Source organism: Megalops cyprinoides, chromosome 1 (genome assembly GCF_013368585.1).
Source record: "Megalops cyprinoides isolate fMegCyp1 chromosome 1, fMegCyp1.pri, whole genome shotgun sequence".
Classification (NCBI taxonomy): Eukaryota; Metazoa; Chordata; class Actinopteri; order Elopiformes; family Megalopidae; genus Megalops; species Megalops cyprinoides.
The window spans coordinates 23,954,731-23,981,945 of NC_050583.1; the positions used below are offsets into that span (position 1 = coordinate 23,954,731).

Below are 27,215 nucleotides of genomic sequence, written 5' to 3' on the forward strand. Positions count from 1 at the left end.
CCTCTTTAACCTCAGAGTGATCAACTGCTTTATTTAAGTATCTGGACAAAAAAGTTAGTTTCAATAAGCCATGCAAAGATGAGCATTTTGTTTGATTCTGATTTTTTTTTTTTTTAATTTTCCTTTTGTCATTAATTCAATGCATTGCATTTGCATTTCCCAGCTGATGAATGCACAAATTTCTCAAGAGTTTTATCTTGAAGTTGATTTATTCATTTATTTGTTTAATTGTAAATACTCATACTTTATATTATAATACTCCTACATATTACATATTACATATATTAGGCTTATGGTACATATGAAATGAAACCTTCCCAATGTAATTCCATAATTTCTGATCATGTTTACCTCCCTTTGTGAAAACTACACTGCACTATATTAAATTACACATTTAATGTAAATGATACGTATTTGTATATGTAAACTAAAAAAAGTATCCAAGTTTGGCAGAATTATTTTTTTAGCACTCCTGTCTTTAACATTGTTCACAGTACATTTTGAAAAGTAACACAAGCTTTTTAAATTTGTTTTTAAGTCCTCACAAGACCTCAAAAGACCTGTGATCCACACAGGTCTTAAATGGTTAAATTCATTTTTTTCTTCAGTTGATGCCTGACAGTTGCCATTAAAATTGTAAATCTGATTTTTAAATATTGAAGTAGCACTGGTATTCACAAAAGCCATAGGTAAGGTGAAGGTAAGAAGTGATTGCAATGAATTTGTTGCAGGAGCCTGTTCTTTTCTCTGGAACGCTGCGGATGAACCTGGACCCCTTTGAAACATACAGTGACCAGGAGGTCTGGAAAGCTCTGGAGCTGTCACATCTGAATAAGTTCGTTAGCAACCAGCCCTCTAAACTCAACCTTGAATGTTCAGAAGGTGGAGAAAACCTAAGGCAAGTCCAAAATAATATGCCTTGCAGTCACAAATATTATATACTATATGACAGATTGCCATGTTGTGTGTTACTGTACCACAAATTTCCAGTGTCAATATTTAATGGTAATTCCCATGCTTCCACATGCCCCTTTGTGTTGAGTCCCGTTCTAAAGCCGTATTTAGGCACATTACAAAATCAGGAAATTTTCCTGTGACCAGAATCATGGCACCATGACTGCATCATGACAGTTAATGATTGTACAGCTTTCATGTATGTATAAGATGACTGTTGATCAGATCTGGCAAATTAGCCACACTACAGTTTGAGCTGGAGACTAGTTAAAGATGAGTGCAGCTCACAAATGTCATCAGGTATCAAGAGTATCAGATTAGCTTTGTATGAAATGGTGTAACATTACCTGGGTGAACCTGGCTGTTTTTCACAGTGTGGGCCAGAGACAGCTGGTGTGTTTGGCCCGAGCCCTTCTCAGAAAAACCAGGATACTGATCCTGGATGAGGCCACAGCCGCCATCGATCTGGAGACTGATGACTTGATCCAGTCTACCATCCGCACACAGTTTGAGGACTGCACTGTCTTCACCATTGCTCACAGACTCAACACCATCATGGACTACACAAGGTAGATCTTCTTCCCCCATCTACAGTAACTTGACAGATGTACATTAAGAATGTCACCATTTTTTCCCCTCACGATAGTTATATTCTGCATAAACATCGCACACAACCACAATTGTGTGAATGGAACTGAAAGCCATTAACACATACATTGGAAGTGTTATGATGTGGTATATTTTGTATCAGTAGCAAAGTAGTGTGTGCTGTTGACATGAAGTAATTCAGCTTCTTTTCACTGAATGCAGTTTATTCATTGTTTTGTGTAAAATGGGGAGAAATATTGTTGGGGTAACAGTTATCTGCTGTGCAGCCTCAAGGGAGGCATAGGGTTTCAAATAGGATGTTCTGCACCATCTGACTCTAAAAGGGAAAATTCCTTAGTGCTGCTAGAATGCACATTCTGACAGACCCAACATTTTTGTTGGAATGATAGTCATTTGCAGTGCGGATAATTTTCGTCAGTTTCATGCATGGTTTCTAGTCAAATTCCTTGCTAACAGTTCATCTTGTCTTTCCTCAGAGTCCTCGTGTTGGACAAGGGACAAATAGCTGAATTTGACACACCAGCAAATCTTATAGCAAAGAAAGGAATATTTTATGGTATGGCCAAAGATGCAGGACTGGCATAATACCACATTCTACTTTGTACAATCCCAGAAGTGCCTTCCCATAACCTAGAAAGCCAGTGAATGTATCCTTTTATACGGAGCAGTATGCTGCAATCTGGATCTTTTTTTTTTTTTAATATTTTTCTAAGAACTATGCCACTGTAATTTCAATGAGCACCAAGTTCATGATGAGCTAAACTTATTTTTGTACTGTATTATTTAAGTTCCTTTTTAAACTTTTTCTTTAGGGAAAATTCTGTTCAAATACAATATGTGTGATTAATTTGTGAAACAGATCTGTACAAACTTGAATTCTACTACCAAAATTTGAGTATGAAGTTGGTCAAGTTTAAGTCTTTATTAAAAAAAGTTTCAATGCATGATCTGTCCTCATCTATAACTTGTCAGGTAGTTGAACAACTGCAAAAGCAACAATTTCGAACAGTACGACAGCACCAGTTTTGTACCTTTTATTTGCAATGTAACACAAAATATACACATTTTTTCGATCTGATCAAAACAAAACTTAAAGCTAGAGGTGATCCTTACATCCTTCAAGATACCTTACACAAAGGGGCAGAAATCTGAATGTCAAATTTTATTGGGGAAACTAGTTGATGTTTTTAGTCAAAACACTGTACAAATGCTTCCACAAACTGATACACCAGGGAGAATGAAGAAAAAACTGAACTTGCAAAACAAACAAGCCACATGTACAGCATCTGTATTTTTTGTTACTAAATATTAGCAGAAATTACACAACTGAATACCAGATTTCATGTACTCTGTGGTTGCATATGTTATGAATTATGCACAAAATATGTTAAAGGTTGGGCAGTCCTGAAAATAAGAGGAAAGGGGCTATATCTATTTTACATTAGCTTTTTTGGTCATTACATCTCTGGTTCACCTTGTTTTAAGCAGCAGAGTAGCAGGTTCTGGACAGGCAATCTTCAGGTCTTCCTTCTCATGACGTACCCTAATGAGTACAAATGTTCAAAAAATACCCCGTTAGTACAGCAGACTCCACACTTTCTGTAGCAGCAGATAAAAGCACAAAAATAAAGGCACTGTAAGTGCATCAGCCCTTCACCAGTTTCACACCTTAAATGAAATATTTTGTTTTCATTTGGACATTACACTAATCACCATGTGCAAATATATATACTGCTGCCCCCCCCCCCCCCCCCCCAAAAAAAAAACATCCCAACCACTTTTTTAGTTAGAATTTAGGATATATATAATTGGTTCATTCATAGTGCTCTGTATTTCTCCAACACCATTTATTCTCCAGATAGTGCTGGAGATGATTTGTATATTGGATGGCCAGTCATTAGTTCTAAAACGTAAGGCACAGATTAAGGTTTTAACTCATATGGTAGCTGTTCTAACAGGTTTCTGATACGGTCTTGATATTCTAACCGGTACTGCGGATTCGCTGCTCATTGTTTGTGCAAACATATGGTGATAATGAATTTACAAGTAAGGGGGCGATTCACTCAAAGGGCAAGGGGGTTCATCTGACCTCTCAGATCAACAAGGAAATTAAGGCACTGTAGCTTTTTGTCACAATACCCATTTGTTTTATTTCAAGATGAAATAAAGGACAAATGCTTTGTAACGAAAAATACCGCCTAAAATTTTGCGAAAACCACTTTGCTGTCTGACTGAATCGCCAGTTAAGTACACAGAAAAAAAGGAAAATGTAATAAAGCTCTTTAAATCTATCAAACAAAATACAAATACAAAAATACAACAGCAAGCTTTAAAAAAGGTTTACAGGCAACAGCATTCAAACATTGATGTTGGTAGAGAAAGGAGTACCTGGGGTGAGTACCTGCACAGTTTGACAGTTTCCTTGATTTTTAATTTGGCTTTTCATGGGTCGCTCACAACACCAACGCTGTGTGAGGTATGGAAGTCAGCTGCAATAATTCATTAACCCTACACTTCCACCATCCCAATGCTATTGGCTCTCGACTTTCAGAGCAAACTGCATTAGAATGCAAGGCAATGAAGCACAAAACTGCAAACATCCTTGTCATTGGAAAAAAATACTATCAGACTGCATTCACAAACAAATTAAAAACAGATCCATTGGCCTGCCTCAATCACTATAGAAAGGGAGAGGTTAAATGAGAGATCTAGAAAAAAAAATGCTTTGTTAAAGATAAATGACTTGAGCTATATATGTAGAATGGAGACAAATATGTAGCACTAAGTATTTCAGTCACAAAAGATGTGCTTTAATAAACATTTGCGTTTCACCTATAGTACACCTATAGTATAGTACAGAGGCACAATCTGAACTCCTGTCGGTTCTGGATTATTATTTGTTCTCCAAGTAACTTAAATGCACATATGGCTCATACAAAACGAAGTACCTCCAACATGTTTTGCAGGACTACACTGGTATTTCCTCTCGGTTTGTGTTTGTTTCTATTTTCTTCTCATTCATCTGTCTAGTTCCATCTTCTTCCGTGCATACTTACACTGCACTGTGAAAAACGGGAAAAATCAAAAACACAGCTAAAAAAAAAAAAAAAAGTAGAAAGGAAAGGGAGGGGACCCAAGCCAGGCAGGAGATTACACTTACCTGGGCCTGATCTGAGGTCCTATCAGATCAGTTTTAATTGGACTGAGTGTCACCTTCAGAATGTACGTCTTCACTGGTGCCATTCAGCTCAGCCTTGGGGGCCCCCGTTTCCGTTGGCTCAGCTTTGGGGACCTCGCTGGGCTTTTCTTCGCCACCCGTTTTCTTGCTGCTTTTCTCATCCGCATCCTTTCGGTCTAGGGGAGACATTGCACCACCAAGATTACAATTACAGCACACTTCTTATAAGCAGGATTGTGGCTGCAAATGGAAGGATTAAGAACTAAAGACTGCCTGACAAGAGTCTTAGCTCTTTGTGTCTCAATTCTTAGTCTCATGCACAGCAGCATGAGATAGAGTGAGAGCAAACAAACTGTTTTTACGCCATTCAAAAGTCAGTTTAAGAGCCAACTGTGTGAGAGTCCTTCATACAGCCCTTCTCAGAAGGTCTCTCACCTCTGTCTCTGGACCTCCTGTCCCGGTCTCTGCTGCGGCTCCTGCGCTTGTGGGACTTGCGCTCCGTGCTGCGGGACCTCCGCCTCTCCCGGCTGCGTGATCGGTGCCTCCTCTCTGCACGGTCCCGGCTACGCCGCCTCTCTCTGTCCCGGCTCCTAATATACACCATCCCCCACCCCCCATTAGCTTGCACGAGGACAAGACATCTGACTGCAATTTTTACTGGATACAGTATAATCACTCCTACAGAGCAGACCACAAAAAAATCTTACAATAGCAGTCAAACTAAATGGAATTTGAAAGTGACTACTTCATTATTAACATAATTACACGATGGGTAGTTCCCAGGCAGACTGGATATTCAGATCAGTGACTCAGAAGCCTAAAAAAGGCTGTTGTATGTGCTGGGGAGTTGTACCTGCTGCGTTTCCTCTCCCTGTCCTTGCTCCTGGACCTCCGGCGCTCCCTGGACCGGCTCCTCCTGCGTTCCGCTGCTCTGCTGGAGTGGCGGCTGTGAGAGTGGCTGCGTCTGCTACGCCTCTCACGCTCTCTCTCCCTCTCCCGGTCTCGCTCCTTTTCCCTCTCGCGCTCTCTCTCCCTCTCCCTCTCCCTCTCCCGTTCCTTTTCCCTCTCCTTCTCCTTCTCTTCCTCTTCCTTCCGCCTCTTTTTCTCCCTCTCCTCCCTCTCTCGCTCCCTCTCCTCTCTCTCCTTCCTCCCTCGGTCGTCTCTCTCTGGGTCATCTGGCCGCCGGTGTAGCTTCTCCTGGTGAGCAAAGATAGGCACAGCAGGCATGTCAGCATTATAAGCCACTCATAATCCTCACTGGGTTATTCATTGGCTGCTGATGACTACAGCTTCTGCCTTTCCCTCTGGTACAAAAAAATCATTAACACCACCACCTGTGGCTCAAATAGTCTTTGATGCTATTTTACAACACCCTGTTAAAAAAAATGCAACAGTCACAGCTGAATGATGCTTACTTTGAGCTCTTCTACAGTAGACTTGATCTTGGCATATCCCATGTGCTGCTTGCCCATCAGGTGGTCATCCACTCTGGACTGGGCATCGCCCACGATGAGGAAGGCCCCACACACTTCACAAACCTCCATCTGCTTCTCTTGGGCCGCAAAGTTTTCAATTGTCTAAAATAAATTTGGAAAACCTTTCACCAAATGATAGTCCCTCAAAAGATAGAAAAAATGTTCCCCATACAAAAAAGTAATGTATTGAGAATATATTTTAGGGAATTAATTTTTTTAGCGCAATCAATGTATTGAAAACGTGTATCGATATTGGTATATCGCAATATAATTTCAGCATTGCATTTAAGTTTTTATGTGTTTGCAGTCATTCTTGGTCAATATATTAATATATATTACAATATGTTTCATTTCCATATGGGCATCCACAGCACCTGCAGCCATCAAGCAGAAGAACTGAACAAAAACCCACTCAAGAATCAGCAAGTTCTTGTACGTGAACGGCTATGTAGTAGCTTATAAGAGCTCCAGCAAGAGGGGCAACTCACAGAAGTGGTGGAGCTTAGCAGCTCTCTCTCATCCTTCAGCTGCTCGACAAGCTTCATCATGCCCTGGGCCTCTTCGACCCTGCCCTCAGAGCCCAGCTCCTCAATCTGCACACAAAACCCAAAAGCGAACAGGCTGAGAAATACATTTTCCCCTCTGAGCACTACTGTCTATCACACACTGTTGCTCAGCTGAGGGGACTCCAGCAACATTGGAACCATTCTCATTGACACTATACCTGAAGCACAAGCTCCTCGATTTTCTCTGTAAGCACCTGGATCTTCTCTTCATTCTTTCCCGAGGGTCCTGGTCCCTGTTATACAAATTAGATTAACACATATTTTGAAGGCACAACTTCTTATTGAGACTGAAAGGAATAATTACAAGGGCATCCTACTGTAAAGAAGCCATTTGTGCATAACCATTTCATAAGGGATCCTTACAATCACTGATGTATATAGTTGACTTAATACTTTTCTGTATTTAAAAGTAAGGTCTACGCCTACTGAGGACTGAGAATGGCACCCACTCCAGAGTTTTGCTGGGCCTGTGACAGAGCCAGTCTGGCGTGGCCCCTACGGATCCTTCGCTCCACTTCCGCAAGCAAACTCTGCAGGTACCGCAGGAAGTCCCTCTCATACCCTTCCTTCATAAAACGAGAGCTCTTCTCATACCTGCAACAACACCATAGTAGCATTCACAATTACAACAGCTTACTGATATCGTATCAGAATCAGAGCAAAAGCGATAGCTACTCACTGTTTTCTCAAGTTTTCATCATGGATTTTTTCACACGGCCCTGAAAAGGGAAGAATATTCCAAACTTCAATATGCGGGCTAATGCAGAAGATATGCAGGCGGGTAAAAACAAAGAGGTTCTACAGTGCCATATTCAAACATTACCAATGTTTTGCTCAGTATTGCTGAGTTCACTAGACAGCCAGATGAAATAATGTAATGTAATGTAATGTAATGAACCCTAACTGAAAACAAATATTCACTTACCCAAGTCAGATCGGGTATTTGTAAATAATTCTGCAGGACAAAATCCACACAGATAATACTTGCAAACCTGCCAAAAAAGATAAAATGAAAATCAAACAGAAGATATAAACAATCAACCCCTTGCATGTATAATATTGGTGGGCTAGAAACTGAAATAAATCAAGATGCTGTACCTAGATACACTTATCAACACCACTTTTTGACATTTCCATGACTAACAAGAGTAATCAAGTTGGAGAGTCTTACAATGCAGCCTCCATTACATTATAACACTGTACATTTCATTACTTATCATAACACTTTCATTTTACAGGCGGGAGCTTAGACTATCAGAGTTTAACTATCCTGAAAACAATATTAGACAAATTTTGTTTTCTATAGTAGACTAGCTTTTCATTCATGTGCATACAAGTTATACAAAACTGAAATACATCAAGATGATGGTCTTCAACTGGCGCAATTCTAGAGAGCATTAGCTATAGTTTTTCTACCAAATGGCCTCTTCTGGGTTGAGATGAAGACGGTAAATGCTTCCACAAATGGTGATAGAATGGAAATGGTGCTAAAGTTATTGTGCTGTCGACTATTCAGCCTGTTAGTTTCAGTTAGCACATATAAGTAAGTAATATATGAGCTACTGAACCACTTACTAGGGAAACCAGGCCACAACAACTTTTTTCTTGCCTACACACCTGCATAGAGCAAACTATCATTTTTGCCCACCACAAGTCACACAGTGCACGAAGACTGTGCGGCGCTTGTGGCAAACGTTTTATTGGGAGCAACGCTCATTGAGATGTGGAGGATTTCTGTCAACAGTGTGATGCCCGTGTTGCTCAGAAGGCCTGCCTGATCAATCAAGGGTGCCTCTGCAGCTGTAGAGAGTGGGAGACCCCATGGACAGAGTAGCGGTGGATTTCCTGGACCCATATCCCCGCTAAACCAGGGGAAATCGATTTGTTTTACTTGCCTTGGACTACTTTACCAAGTGTCAAGAAGCCTATGCCTTCCCCGATCAGCAGGCCCCGATGGTTTGTGAAGCACTAGTAGAGGGTCTCTTCAGCAGGGTTTGGGGACCCCGCTAAGCTGCATTCTGACCAGGATTGAAATTCTGAATCAAAAGTGTTCCATGAGCTGTGGAATTGGGCATCCATAAAACACGCGCTACACCCCTCCACCCACAGAGTGATGGACTCATTGCACATTACGCACCCAGCTCAGCCTGGCAGTAGCATAAGATGAGAAAGACTGGGATGTGTGAAGCTTCCCATGGGACTGATAGCCTTCCAGACTGCAGTATAAGAGACCATCAAATGTACCCCTGTGCAGCTGATGCTCAGTCATGAGCTTAGGACACTGCTGGAGCTCCTTACGGTGGCCCGCCTAATGCACCTCAGGCTCCTGCTGGCCCCAAGTAAGCCCAACAGTTGCAAGACCGACTGGATAGAGTTCACAAATTCGCCTGGAGCCAGACATAAGTGCCTGTATGACCAATACACCAAAAGGGCAGGAGTTCAACTGTGGGGAGCTGGTGTGGGTGTATGGGCCCAAGAGTGTGAGAGAACGGTGCATACACCTTGACCCCAAGTGGGTAGGATCCTGCTGTGTGATGGAACAGATAAGTGCAGTTACATACTGTCTGAGATGAGCACCCCACGGCTGAGCAGTGGTGGTCATTCCTCTCATACTGCCAGCGCCTCATTGTGTATGAGAACAGGTCTGCTTTGCCAGAGCTATTTTCTTTTGTTCCAATAAGTTGCATCGGGCGTTACAAGAAGGCATCTCTTGTTTTCAGCGACCCACACAACCCACAGTTAGCCTGTAACAGGGAATAAATGTTCTCCAATGGCAGTCCCCTGTCCCCAACTGTCGCCCAACCCCCCCCCCCCTGTCTGGGCTGAAAGTCAAGTTTTACATCCAACTTAATACATGGACCGATAACACAATACGAACAATCTCACAAAGGGACACGAAACCTTTCACTTCAGTAAACTGCTAAATCCTGGCTCCAACTCTGAATCAGACTGTCCAGCCCTGATATGTAGTTAGCATGCTGGACAGCCAGGATTCACTGTGGTTAATCTAGCTACAGTAGCATTTGAATTGAGAGGTATGGACTGAACCTGGTCAAAACCAGGGGGCTAGATACAACCTCCTATCATTCGACCTTCTGTAACTAACGGTACATGAACTCAAAACCAAGCCATGCCAGTTTGGGTAGCAACTGTTATCCAACTGGCACCAGACTGCCTGATCAGTCTTAATTCCAGTCAACTTCCCTTCTACATGGAGAGTGTAGTTTCGCTATACTATGCTGGCTACGTAGCTGACTGTCCTTAAGTTTAACAGGTTCAGCCGTCTTGAGTCGCTAGCTTTTTAGCGGATTACCGCGGTTTCCCTTAGCTAGCGCGATAACTAGCTGCTGTATCCACAGTTACCTTAGCATATCTCGCTGGGTAACCAGACACATTTCCCGCTCGTTCATCCTGCGTTTGACAACAGTCGTTGACGTTAGACAACTTGCACTTTAACTTACGCAAGCTAAATAACTTCGCTACAAAGTGGGGAACACCGCTGACCAGAAAGGTAAATAGCTCATCAGTCAATTTTTATCTAAGGCCCGGCTGGAACACAATGTGGTGTAACGTTGAGCTTGCACCAATACAGTGCAACGGGCAGTTTATTAGCAAGATAGGAGGAAGAGCTAAAAGATAGAGTTCCATGGTTAAAAAAAAAATCTGCTGGACATCACAACAAGTGAGTTAAATCGCAAATATTATCGTCACTGATAAACAACGTTCAGGCCTGCTCGAAATCTGGGCATTTGCACACATTGTAGGCTGCCCCACACACCCCTTGCTAGCTATGAGCTGCCAAAAAATAATAATAACTTACGGTCTCGTGATCCCATCGAACATTACTTCGTTTCTCGTCCGGGGCCAAGTTTCTATCTCGACCCATTAACTCGTCGAGCAATTGGGCGGCGGAAATCATGTTTGCGAGCTACCCCACTACCTCACGAGTGAAACGTACTTCTTTTAGCGGTTTCGCCTTGAAAGCTGATCTGATTTTACCTACAAAATGGCGGACAGTACACGATGTATGCAGCCCTGAATCATGGGTAAGGAAAGACCTATGAACGCGCGTTTTAATTGGTTGTCAAGCAGAGATCTCTGCAGTTTCCGTGTTCCTGTGGACAAACCCATTAATCCGTTTCACACTGACAAAGCTTCCAGTAAAATGCAGATATTCGACGATGCACTGTCAACACTTCCATTTGAATAGCAGCTAAATGTAATGCGGAGATTCGATTTTAATTTTTTTCCCCATACACCCTCCATGAGGCTGCTGCTGTATGTACTCATTGAGAAGGTGGCATAAAATGCTTGTTTTGGCTATTTGCTGACCATGGTAATTATCAGTTGGAAGTCGATTTGTACAGAATGAAAAAATAAAGTATATACCAATGTGTGTGGGCTGATTTAAAGTTATCCTTTAAAAACTTTCCTTAGCCAATTGATGTAGCTAGCTAAATAATGTCAGCCTATACTTCTAAACTCTTGGCTATTCACAACTGACTGTTTGCTGAATCAGGTTTATAAATTTTGTAGGTAAATAAATATGATCCTGTTCTGAAAAAGATAGTGGGTGAATTTTTGGAAGTGACAGCTGATGTTGAGGTGGTAACAGTCGAGATGACGTCTGAACAGTGAGCTAGCTAACCTGTTATTTTTAATGATGCTCGTGTCAATGCTGATGATTTTTTTGATGACAACTGACTGGGGTGCAGCTAGCGCTTCTCAAATAACAACTGCATGTATGAACATGTATGTATGAACATGTATGAAGTTTCCTCCACTGTTATTAACTTTTAGGATTAGGATTTTCGGGATGTATACCTGTAGAAACACTGCATTAGGTCAGTCAGAAGGCAGCAGCAATACGGTCAATTTAAACAAATAATTTTTGTTTTTAGAGTGTCAATCAATAAGTATGTAAAGTACTACCTAGTTAGCCCAATTACAAATGGAAATTGCGACAGAAAAAAAATGAATGAAGACATAATCTTTAAGAAATCAACCATTACTGGAATATTGACTATTCTTACAGATTACCAGTAAGGTTGCATACAATATTGCAGAGGAGAATAATATTATACAAGATTTAATAACAGAATTTAGGTATAGAAACCACAGCTAATTTCCAACTATCTTTTAAGAATAAACTAAAGAATCGCAAAGATTACATTTCTGTCAAAGAACATATTATAACTCAACATTAATATTTTTGTTAAATCCACACGATTTTTGAGGGAAACAACCATCGAAATGGGAAACCCAACAACCCTGGTAGGAACTAAATTAAACCGTTCGCCGTTGTTACATTTAAACCTCCCCCTTATGGGAGGGACCTTGGTCGAGAGATCAGACGGTAACGTCTGATGTTGACGCCTGAAGTCGCCATCTCTAAAGGCTCACGAACACCGCTAACTCTCTTCAAAATTTACGTACGGAAGCTTAGTAATTTATTCAACGTTAGCGAACTGTAAGGAACATGTATTCGTTTCACACCATCCTTGCCAGTACTAGTAAGAACTGCTCACTGTTTAACGATGCTGAGGCCCAACTGTTTTGGTTTGGCCCAGAGAGCATACTGCGCATCTGCTCTGAACCTCGACGAGGCTTCAGCGCCGCAAATGTAGCTGGCTGGGTAGCCTAAATCAGTGGGGAGGAGTACCTAGCTAACCTCAGTTGAATCACCGCAGAAGGAACACAGCTAGTTAATGAGCTAGTCGGGGAAAGCTGTAATACAATATCCAGATGGTCAGCATTTCGAAAGTTTGGAATTCGGTGATCTTGCTAGCTAGAGTATTAGAAACCGGTGGTTACTCCAGTGTGATTTGTTTTAAGTAGATAGTTAACTTTAAAGGTGTTTGCACTGAGCCACTGGATGGCTAGCTAGCTAACTCTGCTTCGGTCGCTGTGTGTAGTTAGCAAGATAGCCAGCTAACAAACTTGCTGGCTAGAAGCTGTCATCATCGTTAACTGAAAGTGGTGTAGTTTGTCTTAATTATATAGCTAGAGAAAAACATTGTGAAATAGTTGACAATTGTCGCTTATGAAGCCATATATTGACAAAAATGTCAGTGTTGTCAGTGGACAAAGAATTGCAGGAGCGGTTGAGGGAGGCATCTGCAATCGGAGACATTGACGAAGTGCGGGTCTTAGTGGAGAGCGGAGTTAATGTCAACTCGCAAAACGAAATTAATGGATGGTACGTGACATGTCAAGCTTTTCGTTCTCTGTGTCAGATAATACACAGCAGTTTAACGAGCTAAACTGTTTACTTACTCAACGTTAAGCAGCCAAGCAAGCGAACACACTTCCCTTGCTAGCTTGCTATTGGTTATCCAATTAGATAGCTAGCTATAAATAAAGCATGATATCTGATCTGACAGTGAGCCGATAACCTAGCTGGACGAAGGGAACAACAAATACGTAAGCAGGTTTATCACTACTCTTACATCAGCGTGTTGGTGCCTAGCCAGTTTATAAAGTTATTTTGAGGCACTGTGCCCTGTATGGTTTGCTAGAAACTTAAGTTTATGATCAAAATATGACCAAATAACCGCAAACTATTTGTCTGGTTTGTAATGGTAGTTAACTGATCAAGGGGTGATGTTAGTCATCAGAATCGCTTTATTCGCCAAATGTACAATGTTCACAGGAGTTTGACTTGGTGATACAAAAGATATCAGAATAAGAAGAGCACACTAGGATTCAGTAAGTGAGAGTGAAAAGGAGAAACTTAATAAAATAAATAACCGTAAATAAGAATATATATACAAATTAAGTAAAGAATATTTGTACAGATAATACAAAAGAGTAATAATGTATGCTACATTATGGAACTAGTATAAATGTATGCTACATGTGATACTGACTTGTGGAAGCGAACTAATTGGCGAGTTCTCCAACACCAGCAAAGAGCCAAGCGGGTGTTTTCGCGGCCTGAGTATTATGGCAAGTAAAAAAGATAATACGGACGAAAACAAATCAACAGCCAATAAAACGCTCTTTCTTTTGTATTGCGTTCATAGCACAGATATGGGCCATTTTAGCTGGTTAACATTTAATCTTATTTTTTCCCCCGATATAATCGGTTCACTTGATACCACTCTGTTTGGTCCTCATGGAGCTTGTGTACTTTCTGTCAAGTCATTTCTTAATACAAACAGTGCTAGCGATTATTTTGTTTTTGATGCCGAGCATACTTGAATTTTGAGTTATATTTTAGGGATAATTGTTTTATGTAACTTGGGTCTACTTAATTGCAGACTTATTGGTAGATACGTATTTTTCTTAAATAGGACTTGTCTGCACTGGGCATGTAAGAGAAACCATGGACCAGTTGTGGCCTACCTTCTGAATTCTGGAGCTGACAAAGAAATTCTCACTTCCAAAGGAGAGTTAGCAGTCCAGCTGACCTCGAAGCCTGAAATCAGAAGACTGCTAGGAGGTTTGCCAAAATTGTTTTTTTTTTTTTTTTATTCTGTGTCCTGCTCATATCAAATACTTCTGGACATTTGAGTCTTTTAGAAATATGCTATTTTTTATTTGGTGAAGTGTGTCTCTTCATATGTTTCAATTGTGATACAGTGTACACACTCCTTTGTAGTATCTAGCTTTATTTTATCATTGAAAATTGTTATGGATCAACTTTCAGAAGCATTATCCCATTCTAGTGACAGATTGACCCCTTCAAGCCTCCAAAACATCAAGCGAGTGTCACGAAGCCTAAAAAAGCAAACCTTTACATAAATGGCAGGCAATAAATTTGGAGGGTTAGCTAAGTACAGATTTTTTATCATTCCAGTGGAAGAAGAAGTTGTTCCAGAGGTGAAAGAGCCAGAGTTGCCGATTATCCCCAATTATCTGTCAAACCCGCCGTTCCCGTATGGCAAGACTGACACAGAAGACCTGATCCTGGAGTCTCACATTTCCAGCAATGGTGTAGTGGACCAGGAGCCTGTCTGTGGGGAAGCCACCTCCCCGGTCCACTCACTGCCTAATAAGCAGGAGCCGAGCTCATTCCCTAATACAGAGGAGCAGAGACAGGCTGCCCACGTCCCGGTGCCAGAGCAGAATGGGTGTCCTCAGAGTGCCTTGAGAAGACCAGTCTCCGAGATCCACCAGCCCAATCACAGAGAGCATGCCCAAACGGTAGCACAGACTGGGCCAGCGTGTCCATCACTTCCCTCTTCCAATGGGAGTGCCAGCTCCCAGGTAGACAACTCCACTGTCAACAGACAGCAGCCTGTTCCTCCGCAGCTGAACTGCAGTCAGGCCGGCATGTCTGTGCCTGCCTTCCAGCCCTTCTTCTTCGCTAGCACATTCCCAGTTAATGTGCAAGGTAAGACGCAACATCAGCTACACCCACATGTATAGCAAACTTTTATTTTATGCAATATATTCTGCCCTAGTGGTAGTTCTGGTGGTCACCTAGACCAGTCGTTATGATTTCTTCTAAGGGGGGGGGTTTAAATCATGAAGAGACCAGTGATTCAAATAAAATTTTGTGTTATGGTAAGTAAAATGTCAGAAGGAATATTAATATAAGCATTTGTAAAAAGGGAAACATTTTTATTTACAAGGCACTCTTGTGATAAAAGTTATTTAAGTGTTGTAATCAAAGTATTTCCCACAATTTTTATTTGAGCTGAAATATCCACACACCACCCCATCTTTACATTTTGTCAGTAGTTCAGGATATTTACAGACTAGGCATGGCTTACTTTGTTATACACGTCTGGATGCAGAAAGAGTCCCAGCCACTCATTTCTGCCTGTAGTAAGTCATTTCCTGACCTTGCGAACAAGATGTAGGGTCAGGTCTTTATTTTCTACCCCTACATTCCTTACATAGAACATACAGTAGTGCTAATTCTAAGCTCTGTAAACATGTAACACATGACAGTTCAGTGTAAGCATTCATAGAGCTTGAGCATATTTGTGACTGACCTATTTTATTTGAAATGAGATGTAAAGTGCTTGCTCAACTTAACGCTCCATTACTGTCTAATTTCACCCTCTAGTGACACCAGGAGCCATCCCATAAGAAAGTAGAAACTTAATCACATTTGAAACAGATACCAATAATTGCTGATGGCCTGAATTCAGATTGCATCTGAGATTATTCTGAAGGCAAGGCTTCCGTAAGGCCTTCACAATCGTTGAAAGTTTGTGAATTTTAGGAGAATAAAATAAGGCCTTAAAAGTTTTTGAAAATGGATGTGGTTCATAATAATGGTAATTGAAAGTGCTTGAATTCATAGTTAGGTATTTTGTGTAAGAGAGAATTGGAGAGAGGAGAAATTGAAGTTACTGGCTTTTGGTTCACTTGTATAGTTAGTTGTAAAACCATTTGCATGTGAACTCCGGTACTTTCACTTATTTCACGTACTACCTGCCTACTAGCCAGAGCAAGATACAGCTGTGTGAGTGAGTTATGTCAAGATCAGATACGGTATTCCTCAAACAGTCATGGTCTCATTTGTCCAAGAGTTTATGCACCTCACCAGTGCCAAATAGCACATTGACAAATTCCATTAAGGCCTTTTGCCCAAGTCGTCTCTTCTACAGTACATTACAGCTAATTTCGAAACGCAAAAATACATGATAGCAAAGATAACAAGACAAAGATTACTAAAATTCCCCCCCGAGTATACTGGAATAAAAGATTGATTCATCTGTATTGGCTACCAGACTATAGTGATTGCAGTAACTACATTTTGAGCTTAATTTTTATTGGAAACTTGAAGTGAAATACATTGAATTGTTGTACTTGAGCTTCTGTAAAGCCTGCTAGATCTTATTTAGAAGTTCCCTACCACTGTAGTGGTAATCAAATTTGGTTTGTGTCACAAACTGTGCCTTGCTGGGTACTTGAATTTGAGGGAGAAAAGTCCTTGAATTTGGTGTTTAAGAAGGCATGGGAACCCTGGAAGAAGTAATATCTGGTCATCTTTATGAGGGGGTAATAAGTATGTTAAATTTGTACTGAATGTTGTGTGTTCAGTGATAATTGTTAGCTGTGTTCTTGTGTTTTTTCCTCCCAGAGTTAATGAGGTATCTTCTCAAGTGAACTTTTAAGTTACTGGAATTCCTTGCTTAGAATACAGTGAGGTTTTAGTGTTTCTGCTTCAAATGGTTTAGTTGTATGTATAGAATCCTTTGTCTTCACATCACACCTTCCACCTCAGTTCTTTTAGAGAATAGAATTCTTGAAATTTTTGCAAGGTCATAACATGTTAAAAAACATAGTTGGCCGTCCCATTTCTTTAAGTTGGTTAACTGAATGTTAGCCTAATAGACTGTTTCTACAAGCTGTTTTTCACTTTGCAACCAGGCAGCTGAGCAGTTCCTCCATTCTTTCTTTGTGCAGTCATGGCATGACACAGCACTAATGTCAGACCTGCTCCTGCCACAGCCCAATGAGTTTCTCCTCAATGGACTGTGCTTGGGTACTGCAAGTCACCGCCACTTTCCCCCCTGCCATTTTAGTGTCACTTGTGCTCAGTTCCTTTTGGTTGTTGGGAATGTTCACGAGTGCATCTTGAGCACCCCTCACACATTGCAGATATATGTGGCATCTAGAACTAAACTTCTGACTAGATTTCTAGAAAAATCAGGAGCCCGCTAAAGTGGTAGTGTAGCGTAGTGGTTAACGAGCAGGACTCGTAACCAAAAGGTTGCTGGTTCAATCCCCGCTGGGACACTGCTGCTGTACCCTTGGGCAAGGTACTTAACCCACAATTGCCTCAGTAAATATCCAGCTGTATAAATGGATAACATTGTAAAGAACTGTAACCTATGTAAATTGCTTTGGATAAAAGCGTCTGCCAAATGAAGAAATGTAAATGCGTCTGCCAGATGAATAAATAATGTAAAGCAATTTTCGTAATGTTGTCAGCTTGCTCAAGCTAACCAGCTATTCCAGTCTTGATTTGTCCAAATGTCAGTGAATAGCTCTTCTTCTGAAGTGTACCTTTTCTTGTCTTTTCCAGAGCTGGTACTGAAGGTTCGGATCCAGAACCCTAATGCCAGGGAAAATGACTTCATTGAAGTGGAGCTGGACCGGCAGGAGCTGACTTATCGTTCACTGCTCAGGGTGTGCTGTCGAGAGCTGGGCATTAGCTCGGACCATGTTGAGAAGATCCGCAAGCTGCCAAATACAATGCTGAGGAAGGTGAGCATCCTGCCACGGCTTTCTTGCTTTCCACATACTAGCAGGGCTTTTTGCTGTAACGTCCTTCCACTGGTATTAATCCCAGTCCCCAGAATCCCATCCCTCCATTAAGACCCAGTCCCCAGAAAGAAATCCTGGAGATGCCTGTTCATGTTTCCCACTTCATTATTTCCTGCGAAATGGCGCCTTGTTTTTTTAACTCTTTATTTAACCTAATGTCTGCCACCATCTTATATTTGTAGCAAGTCATGCCAAAGAGACCATGACACATGAAAAATCGAGTGAGGTGGTGTTCTATTCAAGTGCGTTTCAGGTTTAGTTTCAGTTCACTGTGGCCCTCCAAAGGATAATAGAGTTATTGAAAGCAGACAGCATAGTCTAGTTTGCCTGTAGTGTGACTCCACATACAAATGATCATTTTTTAAAGGCAGTGGGCTGTGGGCCTGGTGTTGGGTAGGAAACAATATATATGGGCTCTGGTCTTATGCAGCGGTATAGTTAAATGTGTGTGCTGACAATGGCAGATATTTTTTAATGGTTGTGTTCAGCTTGCATGAATACAAAACATGTTCCAGGGGAGATCATCAGAAACAACATTTTGGGGTGTTATATCTAGGAAAATACTTTTTTTCTGTTCGTTTGAAATCTGAATGGAACCATTTGGTTGACAACTTTTAATCTGGCGCATAGTGTCAATGAGTGCATGATTTTTCATTGCTTGTTCAGTTTTCTTGTTAATGTTATTGTTGTGTTTTAGATTTTCAGTTTATTTATGTTCACTTTTTGATGATCCTCAGGACAAAGACGTTGCCAGGCTACAGGACTTTCAAGAACTGGAGGTTGTTCTGGAAAGAGCAGAGAGCCTGTCTTTGCTGTCAGCTGGAGGACAGGGCAGTCTGACTGATAAACCATGCTACAACTTGAAGGCCTCCAAGCTCACCTATTAAACTGAAGTGGAGCTCACTCACACTAAGAGGCTGGTCTGCTGTGCATCTGGGTAAAGGGTTCATCTGGCTAAAAATCTTTTGAAATTCATTTACTTCCTTCACTATACATCCTGCTGTCTCACAAGCTCTCCAACTCAGAGGTATGCTGCCTATAAGTACAAGAGATAATTCCTGTTACACTTGGAACATACAGGAATATGCCATTTATTTATAAACCGCTTTCAAAAGTTGTCAGACTGCCATTTGTGTAGGAGATTCTTGAGCAATTCATTTAACAAAATGTTTTGCTTACATTTTCCTTTGACATTGAAGCATTCATCAGACTTCCTCCTGTTACAGCATTCATGAAGAAGTCTCCACAAATAGGTTTTTAGAGAAGTTGATCACAGGTCCCTGTTGCTGTTTCAAGCACTCATAGACCTATAATCTGTCTTGTTGAGGGGGAGATTAATAAAGTGGCCAATGGAACTTTTCCCATTTTGAAGATTTCATTAAACCAGTGCCTGAAGTACCCAGCAACAAAATATTGTAAAAGTATTGTGTGCATTTTCAGGTGTAGACATCACATAGCGCTAATAATCAGTTTTACATCATTACACTGTGGTACTGAAAATTCGTATCCATATGTCAGTGCTCTACAGTAGCTTTTTTTCATTTGCTCAACTTGAAGTGCAGGTTTTCCCACTGCTGACTTACGTAAATGTAGTGATCATGCTAGTGTATGCATATGGGTATAGTGTGTGTGTGTGTGGGAACATACCCATTATTATGGATACATCACTTATGGTTAGTGCTAGGCAGTAATCTGTGTAATTTCTTCGAATTAATACAGCCACAATTTCAGTAAATTAGGTTGTCTGCTTCTGCCAATAATATTAAATGCTGAGCAGGGCAAAGAAAATGCAAATAAAATGTGTGAAATGTTCTTTGTTTGAACCCCTTTTGCAGACAGACATCTTTCATGTTGACTTTACTTAACACCCTTCAAAAACATACATACTGGTTACACAAAGACGCGCAAAGAAAGATTGTTGCAGGTATTTACATAATTGATCATGTGATTGCTACTGATCAGTGTTTCCCATTGAAAGTTGTTTTTGTTTTTGCCTTCTTTTTAAGGGGTTTTGTAAAGAGAGGCCTTGTACCCTTAAAACTGTCACAAGGCATGGTTTTATGGTGAGATCCCTTTCACAAAGAGAATGGAAATGAATTATCCAAGCAGGAAATTAATTGTTTATTTAAAGTGAGGACACTTTGCCATATTTCTGGAACTTCCTTGAAAATATTTTAAAATGTATTGGACATTAAGGGGGTGTTATGAAGCACAAGTGATTTATGGAATTATGGAAAAAAAAATCATTGTTACCTATTGGTTCTCAGATTCGATAAGCATATTTGTGGAGTCTAGAGTACTTATTTTTGTGGTTATTGTGACTTAATATTTTTATTTGCTCATTTGTTTATACATATACCATAACAAAAAATAAACTATCTAGGAAGGAATGGAAACATAACAATTGGAGAAAAAAAGGTAAAGTAAGGGGATGCAGTTAGGCCTGTATGTGGACAGAAGACAGTTCATTTTTTGTTTATATAAAATTAATTGTCTCTTGCTTAATTACTGTACTGTGTTTGAGAACTTGCTTCCACATGTCTCGGTTTCCTCACAGTGCCCATTTGTGTTGGTTGGCGTGTTAATGTGCCTGCCAGGAATATTTTGACCTGGAATATCATAAAAAGGCATGTTTTCACCCAAGCTGTATGTTAATGGGGTTTTGTCTGCAGTCTGTTGAAGTGAAATCATCATTTACCGATAGAAATGCGTTCCTGGCAAGTCTAGAGACAATGTAAAGCATTTACTACCACATTTATGTTTTTACCTTAATGATTACAGTTGATTTGCAGTACATGTGTTAGAACAAGTAGGCCAAATGTTAAAAATGCACAGCTTACAATTTTGAAATGAACACAGCACATTTGAAGTCAGCATAGGAGGCAGTGACATAGTGGAAGCACTGACTGGATAAATTGTTCATAAATCAGGTTTTTTTTTAAATGTAAGATGTCTTCCTTTAACATACCCAAGGAGGAAATAATGGAGTGGAAGCACACCCAGTGAGATGATATTAGCTCTATGAGTGGATTAATAAAAAAGCAAAATGTTGGAATGCAGCAAATTGTATGAGGAGTGTTTCACAGAAGAGGTTGTGTGAATGCTTATGGCGGGGTTCAGGTGCGTGTCTGGCTCCACTTAAGAGTCTAGAAAAAAGTCCAAACCTGTCAGTGTTGCATGCTACTGTAAGGACACACACCAGTGTCTCCAGTCTGAGATATCCAGAGGTAATGGCTAACAATGTACTTACTAACTGTTAGCATTCTTAAAGGAGTATGGATCAACTTAACCTATGCATTCAGAGTCTGATATTTTTATATGTCTTATGTAATTTGATAACTTCTTAGGCACTTTTTAACTTGTGTTAATACCGAAGACTTGTAGCTGTTCTTTAATAAAGCATGGGGAATAACGAAATTTCTGAGCGCCTTTGTCTGATTTTCTACCTGCATTGTTCGTAGTGGTCATTTTCAGTTTTGTAATGGATAAAATGCTGCTGACTGCGTTCATTGTTATAGCTTCACACCACAAGAGGGGGTATTTTAGTCACAGTACATTTAGGCTTCCTTGTTCCATTAAATTTTTAAACTTTCCATTCATGGAAAGTGCTGACATTTTGTACCCCCAATGCTTTAATTAATGAATGCTGTCATGTTTGATCGGTGCTTCATTTTTCATGCCTGGTTTTTGATGTTTTAATTGTGAAGTCAGAACTGAAGAATAGTCTCATGCATATTCTGAGGGCGTAGGGCCAGCTGGTTTAAGGATAGAATGAAATATGTAAAGGGAAATAAAGGTGTAACAGCAATGTTCTGCAATTATTGTAACCATTAATTTAAAATGTCCTGCATGGCATGAACTAAGTTGCACAACACAGTGCCATCACCGCAAATATTAAATTGATCTCTGATTAGACATTGTGGCTATTTTTATTCTTTATCAACAGCAATCAGCTTAGTCATGACAGGTTTGCTTGAACCAGGTTTTGATAAATGGACAGATCTGAAAGATTCCCTGCCATGCGGTTCCCAGAGAGTGACAAACATTGGCAGCACTGCAAACTTCCTGATGGGAGACAAGTTTATTCTGAAACACCTCACAGCAAGATGCTTCATGCTCTGCGGTAGGATTTCGGGGACAGCATGTTGTCGGCCTTTTTAGCGTTGTTTTCCTATCATGGCTGTGTGTTGTTCTTTCATTTAGCTGAGAGCTGCAGCCCCCCCACCACTCCTGACAGGTGACGGCCCAGTAGAGGATGGATGAGTCCAGGGTGCCAGGATGCTAAGTAATGTTTCTCCCTGTAGGCAAGCCACATGAAATATGGCTGGGTTTGGCTTCCTCCCTCCCTGATCATTTGATGCTGCAGGTGGGGAATCTGAGGGAGGAAAAAAACAACTCATATATTCCAAGTGGTGACAAAGCAAGAAGTTCCGATTTATTAAAACAAAGCCAACACTGTTATTCTATTGCTTGTCTTTTTTTTCTGCTGTTACTACCTTTCACTATGGGATAACTGGTAATACATCTGAAATGTTTCTTTCAGAAGTTTTAATATGGTTTCTGGCACATTGTTTTTAGGGTTTCCAATCAAACAACCTGCTCCCTCTGGTAAATTGCCTCTGGTCAGTGGTGTACTGTAGCAGAGAGGCCCGTGACACATGACAAATTGTTTTTATGGAGAACGATATGGAGGACATAACTGCCTACCAGTGCTCTTGGCAGGCTGTGAGTCAGATGTACAGGAGACATACAGCCCATCATTTTTATAAACATATTTTCATGATTTTGTTATTTTCTTTTGCATGAATATTAGGTATGCCAAATTGTTATAAGGATCCACCATTAGCATTCAGGTCTTCTTTTTTGGATTGCATCTAATGTGGTGCACTTGACAATCTGCAGTCTTTATCATAAACAAAATTATTTAATTACTTGATTTCTTTGTTTTAACTAGGATTATTTTGATGTGAACTGCACAAAAGTAAAGCTAATATAAAAAAAATGTCCACACTTTCTTCTTTGTGGTCCACCGTGGCTATTTATATTCTCACACAGTGGGTAGGGATTACTTTAAATTAATAACCATTATGTGATAGCATATAAAGATATAAAGAGGTACATGAAGTGGTAATTTGCCCATATTTATGCTTATTATTGGGTTAGGAGATTTGCCTTCTAGCACATTACATGATGATGGCATACTGCTCATACCTGTAAAGTGCCTAGATTTAAGCCCTCTATGGGGTTTTCTATAAGAAATGATCAAATGACCCAGAAACTTGAATTCCTACAAATGTTAATTTTGTAATAACTAGGATCATTTAAATGCATAATGCAGACTTCAGAGGGCTACATAAAAATGCCCAGGCATGGACCTTTGTAACATTTTTTGGGTGATATTTGTATTTATCTTCTTTTTTCCTTCTTCTTTTCCTCCTCCTCTTCCTTTGTCTTAATTTTCCTGCACATTACATGCACATTACATTTTTTCAGATCCTCCAGCACCTTTTTAACATCTCTCACCACAGGTCTTAGGTCTGCATAACTTAGTGTTTATTGGCCGGTTGCAACATCTGCTTAGTGTAACCAAAAGCAAGACAAAAGAATGTTTGCACGTAGACGCTATTGGCACAGCATACCCCACACTAATACAGCACTGAGAGTTAGACCCTTTTTAAGATGTCCAACAGAAATAACCACAATGACCCTGAGGTCTACGTCCTTCATTTAGTTCTGTAACATCTAACCTGAATCCAAGCACACAGAATTCAAGCTTCACATGCCCCATAAGGAAAGACCAAACCTTGACCTTTTACGCTTTCTGTTTTGCCTAATACTACTTCTGCTCCATCTTAATTCTGCTTCTGTTGTAAATCATCACAAACCTCTACTACCCCAGTAACACCTCTCACTATTGGTCTCTCATGTATTCACTCAATAGCATGATCTGTTCATTATGGGCATTACCACCAATAAAGATACATAAAGGTACATATGATGCTATTTCAAGCAATGAGACAATTAAAAAATAGACAGCCACAATCTTTGTTGTGCATGAATGCAGGCAAAGCAATCCTTTGAGCTGGCCAGCAATCTAATCTGGTAGGTAGTTATCAAATTGAATTTGGAATGGTTTGCTTTGCTCACTAGCTAATGTTTTTACTGATGTACAGAGAGTAATCTGGCATTTTGCATGCTGAAAACTGTCTTCATGAACAATGACCTGTCCTCGTTAGTTAAGTATATATCTAGCTATGTAATGCACATATTTTTTAAGCGAAGTCACAACTCCAGTTATGTTAGCTAGCAACATATTTAAAATCATTTGAATTAATGACATTATTTCACAATATTGATTAGGTACAGGATTACACAGACTACATTCTTGATATTCTGTTGCAGATTAAAAACTAGTTTACATCCTAACAAGTTTAAAGAAAAATCAAATGAAAATGCAACAACTCTCTCCTTCACCTCATAGTAAGTAATCGAAATCTGCTTTGCCTTGGTGGACTTAGTCTATGTATTGTATAATTATTATAATGTGAGAATTAAAATGTAAAATGTAAAATGTTAAATTATATCTGTGTGTCCAAAATGCCTATGTGAAAAATATTACTTTGTAGTTTCTTATACTTTCCAAATATGCAAGTTCACATGATCTGCCTTTGTGAGTGTGTGTGTGTGTGTGTGTGTGTGTGTGTGTGTGTGTGTGTATGTGTGTGCGTGTATGCGTGTGTTTGTGTGTGTGTATACATACTGTAAATACATTAGAACTTACCGTGAAAAACAGCATTTTATCCTCAATGATCTACTGAGAAGAAATCTGTTCCCTAAATTGATAGTGAAATTATCTTTCACCATTATCTTTCAGATTAATTTTCTCCACTTCAGTTCTGCAACAGGATGATCCTGTTTTGACTTAATTTCCCATTGTCTCTTAGCAATATCATAGTATTAAACATTTCCCTTTCCTTTTCATAATTTCTGACCTTCATTCTCCCTTGCTGACAGTGGGATTTTGTTCTCATTTTTCCCAAAACACTGACACATGGTTTAAAAAGGAATATGTCACCCCTGGTAGGAGTGATGCACCTTTTTGACTTGGTAAGTAGGTTATGTGTGTGTTACGTGTGCACATTTGTTTTATATTCAGGGTTAGATTCTGTTTTTGAAGTAAAATGCTAAATAATGAAACCTTCAACAGTGTTCCAATACTGTGTCCTATGTATGCTCCCAAGTGACCTGAAAGAGAGGGACCTGGAGGTGTCTTACATATATTTGTTGGAGAAAGCATTGTATTAGGTCATAGGTCATGCCTTCAAGGTAATTTTTAGCATCCATCAGGTTTTGTAGTTTACAATGGAACTGAGATGTGAAGGATAGGGTTGGGAGCTGGGAAGATCCAGAATATCTTTTCTTAATATGTCTTTAGTTATAAATGACTGCATCATTTAAAGACTTTTCATAATGATAGATGTGCACAGATTTCTTTAGAAAACCATTTTTGGGTGGTGGGGGGGTTTACTTTCTAATTTATTCAATGAGATGTCTTGAAAACTGCATAGCAAAGAATCACAAACTATCTTCAGTGAATTCTGTCGCACTAATCATATTTATAGCCATGATCTGGTGCTAATCATGCATATTTTAAACAGAGTCAACAGCGGAAGCCAAATAACCTTCAGGGACCAGAATAGAAAACTACTAGCTAATAGTCTTCAGTTATTTAAAACATGCTGTTCAATTTAAAGCTTGGAAGTGTTTCCTGTGCTTAAAAATAATCAGTCTTTTATTGTCTGCCCTTTCATAGCCGCAAGTCTTGTCTATCATCACTTTAATGTATTTGACAAGAGTTTATTCATTTCTGCTCCAAATCAAACATTTAATCCAGCAAAGGCATATCATGTATTGTCTTTATTAGGGGCAAGTGAGGTAAGTCGTCTCCAGTCCGACAGACATAAAGAATGCATTATGTTGTAGCTGCTCCTTCAACTATCAATCATAAGGGGAGATGTGTTGGGTTCTCTACGTGCCAGCACTTTGAAATGGTCTCTATGCCTAAAAAATGTCAAATGGGCTCAATGAGTGCTGCAGGCCTTCATGTCCTGAACTTGAACCTCCACTCATATGTAGGTGGGTCCATAACAATAATTATCTGAGCAATTACTATCAATCTAGAACGATCTAAGAGGGTGGTGGTGCAACCCATATACTGTGATTTGGATGTAAAAGTCATGAATGTTTAAGGTCATTCCAGTACTTGTGATGTTGCTGTTTGATTCTAATGTTTATTTCCATCGGCATTTCTACCATTTTCCTATGAATTTTTAAACCTCTGTATATTCAGATTCAGATTCACAGTGTGCATGGTCATAATTAGTCAGACTATTTAATTTTAGGGGGGATTTTTTTTTAGTTATTACCTCCCAATTTATTTTCCTTATATAAATAACACTGTAATTGTGTATATCATCAGAAAGCACTTGACAATATTCGTTTGAAGATTGGTGTCTTGATAATTAAGCTCTTGTTCTGTATGTATTACATTTCATTCCCTTGAGCTTGAGCTTGCAGTGAGTATTAGAATCTGCACATCAGAATAAAACATTAAAGGCATTGGGAAGGTGTCTTCAAATACTGTCCTTGTCTTTAAATCTGTGATTTACTGTGGCATTCCCAGCCGGAGATTCTCTTTTCCCTGTAAGTTAAAACAGAAGGAAAACAGACAGGTGTCAGTTTAAAAGCAACAGTGATGTAATTCCTCCTTCAGAGGATACACTGTATCTACAGACAAGAAATATTAGGGTGGTCCCTCTGCCCAACAGCACTCAATAACTAATGTGAATATATGATATGCACTTTATTATACTGTAATTCATGTGGATACCCCTCCTTACATGGTCCCACATCTTCAACAACCACCTCTGGCATTTTACCCTAGGATGTACTATGACATCTCAGTGAACAAATTGTCTGAAAGAAATAATGATGAAAGATGTTGTTACATTTTTAAGACTGGAAACAGACGCCTCTTAGTGATTTACTCTAACCCGAAGTCTGTAAAGTCATCCTGATAGAAGTTAATTGTCATCATGGTCCTCCATCCATCCTGGGGATTGTTGAGCCCTGTGCTGGACCTAATTAAAGTATATGCTCACAGGTGTCATTTCTCACCAAGTCACTCAAGCGCAGAACTGC

General features: G+C 39.9%; 3 protein-coding genes across 4 annotated transcripts in view; 2 read left to right on the plus strand and 1 right to left on the minus strand.

The window, feature by feature from the left end:
* The window catches only part of abcc3 (ATP-binding cassette, sub-family C (CFTR/MRP), member 3), a 56,007-nt gene extending 53,693 nt beyond the window's left edge, over positions 1 to 2,314 (plus strand). For both annotated transcript variants that reach the window (XM_036530337.1, XM_036530345.1), the window contains exons 29-31: positions 732 to 898; positions 1,329 to 1,523; positions 2,040 to 2,314. In XM_036530337.1, the coding sequence (XP_036386230.1) occupies positions 732 to 898; positions 1,329 to 1,523; positions 2,040 to 2,148 (471 nt within the window). In that variant the 3' untranslated portion in view covers positions 2,149 to 2,314. The remainder of the gene's footprint in view (positions 1 to 731; positions 899 to 1,328; positions 1,524 to 2,039) is intronic.
* Positions 2,315 to 2,492: 178 nt separating this feature from the next.
* LOC118778721 (luc7-like protein 3) lies at positions 2,493 to 10,809 on the minus strand. The gene is made up of 11 exons (XM_036530373.1): positions 10,603 to 10,809; positions 7,708 to 7,774; positions 7,462 to 7,501; positions 7,232 to 7,376; positions 6,941 to 7,015; positions 6,705 to 6,809; positions 6,157 to 6,318; positions 5,595 to 5,938; positions 5,177 to 5,331; positions 4,724 to 4,917; positions 2,493 to 3,106 (listed from the first exon to the last, which is right to left on the minus strand). The coding sequence occupies exons 1-10, from the start codon at positions 10,699 to 10,701 to the stop codon at positions 4,757 to 4,759; spliced, it is 1,353 nt and encodes a 450-aa protein (XP_036386266.1). The 5' UTR covers positions 10,702 to 10,809; the 3' UTR covers positions 2,493 to 3,106; positions 4,724 to 4,756.
* A 1,463-nt stretch (positions 10,810 to 12,272) lies between these two features.
* On the plus strand, positions 12,273 to 19,139 carry LOC118793137 (ankyrin repeat domain-containing protein 40-like). Its single transcript, XM_036551574.1, has 5 exons — positions 12,273 to 12,981; positions 14,078 to 14,226; positions 14,584 to 15,120; positions 17,773 to 17,954; positions 18,752 to 19,139. The coding sequence occupies exons 1-5, from the start codon at positions 12,848 to 12,850 to the stop codon at positions 18,899 to 18,901; spliced, it is 1,152 nt and encodes a 383-aa protein (XP_036407467.1). The 5' UTR covers positions 12,273 to 12,847; the 3' UTR covers positions 18,902 to 19,139.
* Positions 19,140 to 27,215: the final 8,076 nt, after the last annotated feature.